At 38.0% G+C, this 9,334-nt stretch overlaps 1 protein-coding gene across 2 annotated transcripts; it reads left to right on the forward strand.

The window, feature by feature from the left end:
- Positions 1-967: 967 nt before the first annotated feature.
- LOC113281552 (long chain acyl-CoA synthetase 8-like) lies at positions 968-6,841 on the forward strand. Of its 2 annotated transcripts, none has more exons than XM_026530340.1 (12): positions 968-1,120; positions 1,662-2,255; positions 2,338-2,418; positions 2,512-2,772; positions 3,227-3,358; positions 3,445-3,618; positions 3,730-3,959; positions 4,357-4,474; positions 4,712-4,843; positions 4,922-5,056; positions 5,420-5,626; positions 5,857-5,922. In XM_026530340.1, exons 2-12 carry the CDS (start codon positions 1,719-1,721, stop codon positions 5,875-5,877), a joined length of 2,028 nt encoding a protein of 675 aa, XP_026386125.1. In that variant the 5' UTR covers positions 968-1,120; positions 1,662-1,718; the 3' UTR covers positions 5,878-5,922. The 2 variants fall into 2 exon arrangements, with proteins under 2 accessions (XP_026386125.1, XP_026386124.1); XM_026530339.1 differs by lacking the exon at positions 5,857-5,922 and adding an exon at positions 6,479-6,841 and having other exon boundaries at positions 969-1,120.
- Positions 6,842-9,334: the final 2,493 nt, after the last annotated feature.

Consider the following 9,334-nt stretch of genomic DNA (forward strand, 5'->3'; position numbering starts at 1 on the left):
TTTCAGAAACAAGAGGAACATCTAGGCCACTACCACATATATCTATGCCAATATCACCAAGATCACAATATTCCTCCAATTGATTAAACGTACCCGGTAATTCTTCGTTGATCATAGTGGCATTAGAATCCATTTATAATGCAAATTCTCTGAATACAATGCGCCAATTACTTGCTCACAGGAAAACACCTTAAGAGAGAAAAAAGTACCTTTGTATTATCCAACAAATACACTTAAACTGTGTACCAAACACAGCTCCGATACCCGAAGTGTCACACCCGCAAATGCACCTTGCAAATTTCTGGCACGAATGTACCCGACAACAACGCAATTCAGTGAATCAAACTTCACCCATGAATGCTTCAGCCTTATGAGTTTTCACTAATGCGAATAGCGACACTACATGGTTCTGTAATGAAAGTCTAGCATTACTAACACAATAAAGCATTCAAACATTTCCATACATTTACTAACACAATCGGCCAACCAAGAACACTTAGAGCATGACACAATTAACCCATTTTATTGTATCAAAGGGAAGATATACAAAGCTTTTCCACTTAGGACAGTTATGCTGTAACGCGCCATCTTGGACGTTCACTAATCTGACCGGTCATACTTAACCTATATACTGAGATACATGTTAAGAAGACCCATCGCAAAATGATACCATCTACCACGAAATACACTACACTTGGAAATAACGAACCATCACGCACCACCAAGCTGAATGTAGTATTAATGCGCTTATCCATCAATCATAAAAGTCTGGAAGTTTGTTGTGCGTGCCGGTTTCGAAAACTGAAGAAACCTTGAATGCTTGATAGATAAACATAAATGTTTAGTACATATACATAGGTAGATAGATATCTGTAAACAGTAAATTGCCGACACCTTACATAAATAAATATATCACACTTCACAAAGCAATCTCTCTGTGGCTTGTCACTTTCCATCCCATGTAAACACATGTTGAGCAACATACGCGCCGTGGCTTCGTGTCTTTAGTTGGACTCTGCTTTCGATGGTCAAATGATCAACTATGTAGTATATATACACACACACTGCTCCATTCCCTTTGATCATACCCGCTTCTTCTTCGAGCAGAGAAGAAACAAAGGTAAAACCTAAAAAAAGTCTGGTTTTAATTCAGAGTTATTATTAATTAACGTTTCTTTTCTAGTCATATAAGAAGCTTGAAATCAGATCAAATTTCTGTTGATTTATACTTCATTTGATTAGTGAGCCTCCATCGACTTCATTATCATCTCTGGGATTAAGTAGGCTTCATTTTTCATGTTTCGTTTTCTTTGTAAACGATTATGTTTTATTTCCCTATGCGAGTTTAGGCGGCACAACTGTTTGCATTTTTGTTCTTTAAATACCTCTGTCTAAATTTTTACTTGTTTCATTTTCTGTCTACTTCTTTGGTACATGGGAATATATTTGTTCATAGCATAGCATACTAACTTATCTATGTTCAATTGTTGATTGATACTCTTTCTGAATGATAATGTGCTTTTGCTGTATACTGTGCCTATTGTAGACAACAATTTATGCTCTCGAATTATGCATTTGGCTAAAACAGAAAAAAGGGAACTCTTGAATTACAAAATATTCGTTTCTTATTTCTCTACTTCTGTTGTGATTGTTTACTTCAGGTGAATTTATGGTGCAAATTTAGTAATATCTGCCATCAATTGTTCACGAAATACACAATGGGAGATTCTAACGGAGGCATTTTGGGTTCGACGTTGCTGGGAAACTTGGTACAGAGAGATTACATGTCAGTTTCCAATGTCTATGAGTCATATGGGATTGTTGTTGCGTTTATTGTTGGTCTTGTTATACCTTTGTTACTCATTGGGATGAAAAGAGCTAAACAAAGGGGAGTGCCAGTACAAGTTGGTGGTGATATGGGTTTCACAATTTGTAACCGTAGATCTACTACATTAATTGAAGTTCCTTGGGAAGGAGCTACTACTATGGCAGCTCTTTTTGAGCAATCTTGTAAAAAGAATGCACAAGGTCGGTGTCTTGGTACAAGAGAGGTGATTAGTAGGGAAGTAGTTACAGGTAGTGATGGAAGGAAGTTTGAGAAGTTACACATGGGAGAATATATATGGGAAACATATGGTGGAGCATTAGATAGAGCTAGCAACTTCGCATCTGGCTTGGTAAAATTGGGTCATACTGCAAATAGTCATGCTGCCATTTTTTCTGATTCACGGGCAGAGTGGTTGCTTGCCTTTCAGGTAATCTCGTTCATGCTTTTCCTAGAATCTATTTGTAGGTTTTGCTTCTAATGTTTATCATACATACTCTTTTGCATATCAGGGATGCTTCAGGCAGAATATTACGGTTGTGACTATCTATGCTTCACTAGGTGAAGAGGCTCTTGTTCATTCCCTCAACGAGGTGAGAAAGGGTAGTAGGTTGAACCCGTTATTTTACTTTACAGATATTCTTTACTGGTGTTTAACCTCACTTGGAAAATTTGTTGTTTCGCAGACCCAAGTAACTACCTTGATCTGTGATTCAAAGCAACTAAAGAAACTGGCTGCAATAAGCTCTAGCCTGGAATCTATTAAGCACATTATTTATTTTGAAGATGATGACATCACAGTTGATTCAGTTTTCAGCAATCTTAATCTTACATCTTTTTCTGGAGTTGAGAAGCTTGGAAAAGAAAATCCTGTGCATCCAATATTACCTTCAAAAACTGATACAGCTGTGATCATGTATACAAGTGGTAGTACAGGATTACCAAAGGTTGGTTCGTGTGTTTTTTCGCATCCAATTAAAGTTATCCTTAGCTAGGGTCGTCAAACCAGAAAAGGGTTTTTATTTTAAGTTCTATTAGAGTATGTCGCTCACAAATGAATTGTGGATTTGGTACATTCAGACTGTTACCCCTCCCCCCCTCCCCGACCTCCTGTTTTACCTTATGTCAATATCCCCGTCTGTCCTGCATGCTGGCCCTCTAACTTGCTAGCTGATTTAATCTGCTAGAATTACACTTGTCCAACAAAGAAATACTTCTCGATGATAGCAAACTGAAATTAGAAGATAAAAAGACTTTCACTGATGCTAATTTCTCAAATGATTTTCCCTTATCCGCCTAGATAACGCTAGGCTACAATAATTGAAGCTTGAAAAAAAAAATCCACTGGATTATGTTTACCTTAGTGATTGAGATGTGGTGTCTAACAAAGTGACCATGCAGGGAGTCATGATGACTCATGCCAACATCGTAGCAACAGCAGCAGCAGTTACAACAGTTATTCCTAAAATAGGCAACAAAGATGTGTACCTGGCGTATTTACCCCTGGCGCACGTTTTTGAGCTAGCAGCCGAGGTCCTTATGTGTTAACAGTTTCTTTATTCCTTTGAATTAGCGCCAAATATTTCTATTTTAATGTCCAGCGTTTTCTGGTTGGCTAGGCTGTGATGTTGACAGCAGGTGCCGCCATTGGTTATGGTTCAGCTCTGACTTTAACCGACACCTCCAATAAAATCAAGAATGGAACTCAGGGAGATGCTTCTATATTAAAGCCCACCCTAATGGCAGGAGTTCCAGCTATTTTAGATCGTGTACGAGATGGAGTGTTGAAAAAGGTTTGAGTTGGCTTCAATTAGTGGATCCGACAGTTTGGTTTACCGCCTTCTTTATTTTAGTAACTGTGTATAGTTAGTATTTTTCCTTGATCCAGTTATCTTGTTATACAGATTGAGGAGAAGGGTGGGCTAAGCAATAAACTTTTCAACCTTGGATACAAACGTCGGTTGTCTGCTATAGAAGGAAGCTTGTTGGGGGCTTGGGGACTGGAAAAAACTTTTCTAGAAGTCGTTGTTTTCAGAAAGATACGGTCTGTTCTTGGAGGTCGTGTGAGATTCATGCTTTGTGGTGGAGCTCCTTTGTCTAGAGACACCCAACGGTTCATGAACGTCTGTCTAGGGTATTGTGCTTTCTTCTCATGTCTATAAATGGTCAATTCCCTCAGTTTTCATCTTGTCGTAACTTAGTGTCTCTTACAACATAAATGGATATGCAGCCCTCAATGTAGGTAAATGAGCAGAATCACCTAACATGAAAGGATTAGTTTGAGGATGGCCTTACTAAATAGCTTAAGAAATGAAGATGACAAACTTCCTTTATTAGCTAGAAATTAAGCAAACAACAAACTTTTAGAAGTCTTAACTCAAAGGTCTGTACGTACTACTCCGCCAGCCTGATGTTTCTGTTAGAAATGGATGAGGAGTGATCTCATACATGTGAACTCATATATGACCAATATAGGTCAAGATATGGATTGGGTTCCCATTATATTTTAATTTTATAAGCATCTTCTGCAGGATTCCTATAGGTCAAGGATATGGATTGACTGAAACATGTGCTGGAGCAGCGTTTTCTGAGGCAGATGACACCACTGTGGGTCGTGTTGGTCCACCAATTCCGTGTTCCTACATTAAGGTATGTTGCAATAATCCTGGATTTCCCAAATGATCACTACTCTCGAGTTGGATTCAAAGGATGAGATAGTTGTAATATTCTTATCTGGATCATTTGATATTTATACTGCGCTATCTGCAGTTTAACTTCCTTGCCCCCTTTTTTTATCTTTATTAATATTGAGAAAATCGCTTTGAACATTGTTCCCCAGAAAAATTGCCACGTTATAGCTTCTCACGTGTTTTATCTGATTTATAGCTTGTTTCTTGGGAAGAAGGGGGATATCTGATCACTGATAAACCAATGCCCAGAGGAGAAGTTGTAGTTGGAGGACACAGCGTAACTTTGGGTTATTTTCAAAATGAAGCAAAAACTAATGAGGTGTACAAAGTAAGATTTCCTTTGTTTCTAGTAATATTATCACTAGTTCACACGGTACCATGCTTCATGATTGTGTGTGTACAACAGGTCGATGAAAAGGGAATGCGATGGTTCTACACTGGTGATATAGGGCAGTTCCACCCCGATGGATGCCTGGAAATTATTGACAGGAAAAAAGATATAGTTAAACTACAACATGGAGAGTACATTTCTCTTGGAAAGGTGCGTAGCTAATTACCACCAAATCAGAGATATTCTTGCAGTACCGAAAATTAATACTAGAGACTTAAAGCATTTTCATGCTTAGAGCACTTTCAGACGTATTTCAATAAGCTATATTTACCTTTTGCTTAGTGCACTCTACAGACTTACAGCATTTTCAGGCCACCAACCCAGATGATCAATAAAGATCTAAATCAATACATGTGCTTGGTTAGAAGCATTTGCCATGTAGTTTTACGTTCATGCATGAAATGCAAAAGAATGTTTTATTGTTGAATGAAGAGAATGTGTGTAATTCTTATAGAAGTATTTTGTATGATCTTGTGGGACTCAAAATTGAATTGTTTGAATCTATGTTTACAGGTTGAAGCAGCCCTAGCATCCGGTAACTATGTGGATAATATCATGGTCCATGCGGACCCTTTCCACAGCTTCTGTGTAGCATTGATAGTCCCCTCACATCATGCACTTGAGAGTTGGGCACTTGGAGCTGGAATTGAGTACCCCGATTTTTCAGATTTGTGCAAGAAAGAGGAAGCAGTCCGTGAAGTTCAACAATCTCTTCTCAAGGTTAGTCCATTATGTCTCTCTGTTTCATATTTTCTCCATTATGTCTTTCTGCATTTTAATCGTTCCACTTTCGGATACTAGGTAATACGTTCATGTAGAGCGGGTCATACTCTTAAACGCAACAAGCACAATCTTTTTTCTGTTGTGAAGTTAATCACCACCCACATCAATTGTAAGAGTAAAGACCACTTAGTAGTAAGAGAGTAAGATAACTTTGCTTAATTCTGCAGAGCTTTTGTCCCTGGAGGTAACCTGTATGACCAGTTTCACCAAGTTTGAAGAGTTAGGTTTACCTCAATTTCTTGTCTAGACATTTCAGGTACTTGAAACATCTTAATTTCTTGTTTCACCAGCCTTATGAAGAATAAATATATTCCAGCACATGAGCTCTAAACTCTTTGGAAGGTCTAAAATATCACTTACAACCGTATTAGATGAAAAAACCTGGGCAGTTGGACATAAACTTGCCAATACACCCAAAAACAGTTTATCAGGAGCGTGCATTTGCACGACGAGCCATGAGAAGGACTAAAAATGGTTACACTGTGCCAACTGTTATTCCATATTCAAAACAACTGAAGGGAAAATACTAGTCCTCCGGGACTCCGTTTCTGTATTCATCAGTGGGATTTGATTACATATGTAATCTATGTTAAGACTGTATGTTATGCATGTCGAATTAAGGGGTGAAATGGGTTGGATATTTACAGCGAGTAATATTGGTGGATATGAGTACTACTTCTTCAACCCATATATACTGTTATTTCTTGAGCTATCTTGTTCAACTTTGAGCATCATCAGTAAGTGACTATGGGGTTGAATTTAACTTTTAGATTGCTTTCTGTTATGTAGGCAGCGAAGGTCGCAAAACTAGACAAATTTGAATCTCCTGCAAAGATTAAGTTGTTACCAGACCCATGGTCACCAGAGTCTGGGTTAGTGACGGCTGCGCTCAAGTTGAAAAGGGAGCAGTTAAAAGCTAAGTTTAAAGATGATCTCAATAAACTGTATCAATGATTAGAATAGAGAAGAAGACGAACATTGATTTTATCATCACTAGTTTATTGTTGTTTTTGGTTCTTTACATCATCTTATAGGTTACTTTATCAAGTACAAATCAATCATGATGAGTGTAAGGTAAACGGCGGAATTGGATCCACCAACCGTCTTTGTATTGGATGAAATCAAATAAAGATACAAGTATTTTTCCCTTAATACTAGATGACCGCTGTCACAGTGGGATGGCCGACCGAAAAAATTGACGCAAAACTAAATTTTGACAAAATAATATTTGCTCACTATTTATCACCGGAATCCGGCCGAAAACGTACAAACCTTAGACTCTACATTGTTGCTCTTCTTGCACGCAACAATGCCACAAATGTTAAACCAAGACTCTCCTTTGCTCCTATATCCACACTGCCTGATCAAGTGTTCCCTTGGCTTTTATGCACCGTGATTGCTCAACACAAGATGAGGGGCAATCGTTTACGCTGACATCTTACCCCGAAGAAGATATCCAGTTTGTAATGGCGGGAACGATCGGGATCACATTTATATTCGGTTCTTCGTATAACTGTGGACCAGTGTACTTGTCGAGCTTCACCATAACAGCAATGGGCATATGAGTGGGTGGTTGTTTGTCATTTTCATACATAACATCCACAATGGTTCCTGTCGAACCATTAACTAAACCAAATTCCGTGCAGATATTCTTTCTCAACATTACCCTTGATTCCTTCGACAGCAAGACTATTTTCTGCAACCCTTTAGCGTCGTCGGTACTTGCATGCTCAGTTGTTTGACAATTATTACTTGACATAACACGAGCAACAGGATACCCAATATTTTCAAGTTGTTTATAGTTATAGGCAGCAGCGTCCTCCTTTTTAGGAGATAAACAGATTGCATTCTTAAAGTTATCTTTCTCTTTAACGTGAGCTTCATGTACTCTCTACTTTTAAACAACTCCCAATCTTCTATAGGAGATTTATCATCACTCAATCTTAACAGTGCTTCTCTAAATTGTTGTTCTTCATTTCCTGATTGTCGGAAGACTTCTTTAAGATGGACACAATGCTCAAACACAGAGTATGCAGCATAGCCTGTCAGTTCCAAGTCTCGGTCTCCCCCGCCTTGAGCATATAATGGAGAATCAAAGACTGGTGGAAGTTGTCGGATGTCGCCAACAAGCACAATCGAAACATTTCCAAACGGCTTGATAGACGCATTTATGCGTCTGTTTGGATCTCAATTATGTATATTATTAGTGTTCGATTTTGTACTTATTTGGCTTTTTGTGCCTTTATAGGTGCTTTTGAAGAAATAATCTTTTGCGGAGAAATTGACTCGAAAAGTGGTATTTGGACCCCGGGAATACGTTGGGAGCACCCTAGAAAAGTTATATTTACATCCCAGAAAAATCACTAAAGGCATATAAGAGGAATTGTTAAAGGCACCCCTCAGTTGGATAAGGGACATCCCATTTTCAAGGCAACTACTATTGGCAGACCCGTAAAGGATAGGGTGAGGTCACCTTCAACCATTTAAATCTCAGGTTTTAGCGGGAAAGATTTTTGCAAGCGAGAGCAGATTAGGGTTCGATTTTTCAGCGATTTGGAAGGAGATTTAATCGCTAAATAAGGTTGGACTAGACTTGACTTACCTGAGCAGGGCTGGTATGGGCGCTGAAATTGTTAAAATTGGGCTGGATAATCACGATGAGGAGAACAGGGAATAAGAAAATACTCGAACTTTCTGTGAGATTTTTGGACGGAATTTCCGTGGGTTTGGACTTGGATATGTATTGGTATCAAATCCATACATCACTACAGGATTGGTACGTTGCTTGGATTAGAGAAAAAAGGATAAAAATCGATTGGACGTAAAACAAGGCAGGGAGATATTATCTCCGGTGATAGCTTATTTTTGGTGTTTACGTGGATTGTTGGGGATGGAATATCTTCGCTGCAATTCAGATTTATCTAAGTAGAGAAGTTTGGGTTAAAAGAAGAAATATGCGTGAAGAAAAAGAGATGAAAAATCCATGACTTGACCGAGGGAGTTAATGCAAAGATTTTTGGAAGATATGCATCTGCATTGTATAAAGTAGAAATTGACGTTTAGTCCCAAAGTTACTGGGCTTGGGACGCTTTAGTCCACTCATCTCATGCCTAGTACTCTCTAGTCCAAAAAAGCCCCGCCTCCAACAATTTAGTCCAAATATGGACGAGTTAGTCCAAAAATACACCGATTCATGGATATCTCGGATTTTCACAATACCAAAATTACCCTTTCAGAATTTCCATATACGAACATTTTTTTTCAAATGTAATGTGGATCTAAGATTTCAAATCATAAGAAATTGAGAAAGATGGAGAGTAAGGGAGAGATAAACAAAGATATAGAGAGATTTTGAAGGATTAAGTTGTTTCTTCATCAGATTATTTTGATCTCAGGTTAGTTTTTCATCGTTAATCTTTTGTTTTACTTCTTCGATTTTGTGACTGTGTTTTTTTTTAATGCATGGTAGGAAATCGATTCGATTTGTTATCTTTTGTTAGATCTTTTTGATTTTCTTTCTTTAGTTTTGATTTTTGTTATATTTAAGTTTTGATTTTCATGCAATTCTGATTTCATTTTCATTTCTTCTTCATAAATTTGTTGCTCTTTGTTAGTTTTTCGATTTTGAGATCTACATATACATGA

The sequence above is a fragment of the Papaver somniferum genome, chromosome 1 (assembly GCF_003573695.1).
Source record: "Papaver somniferum cultivar HN1 chromosome 1, ASM357369v1, whole genome shotgun sequence".
In the NCBI taxonomy this organism is placed as follows: domain Eukaryota; kingdom Viridiplantae; phylum Streptophyta; class Magnoliopsida; order Ranunculales; family Papaveraceae; genus Papaver; species Papaver somniferum.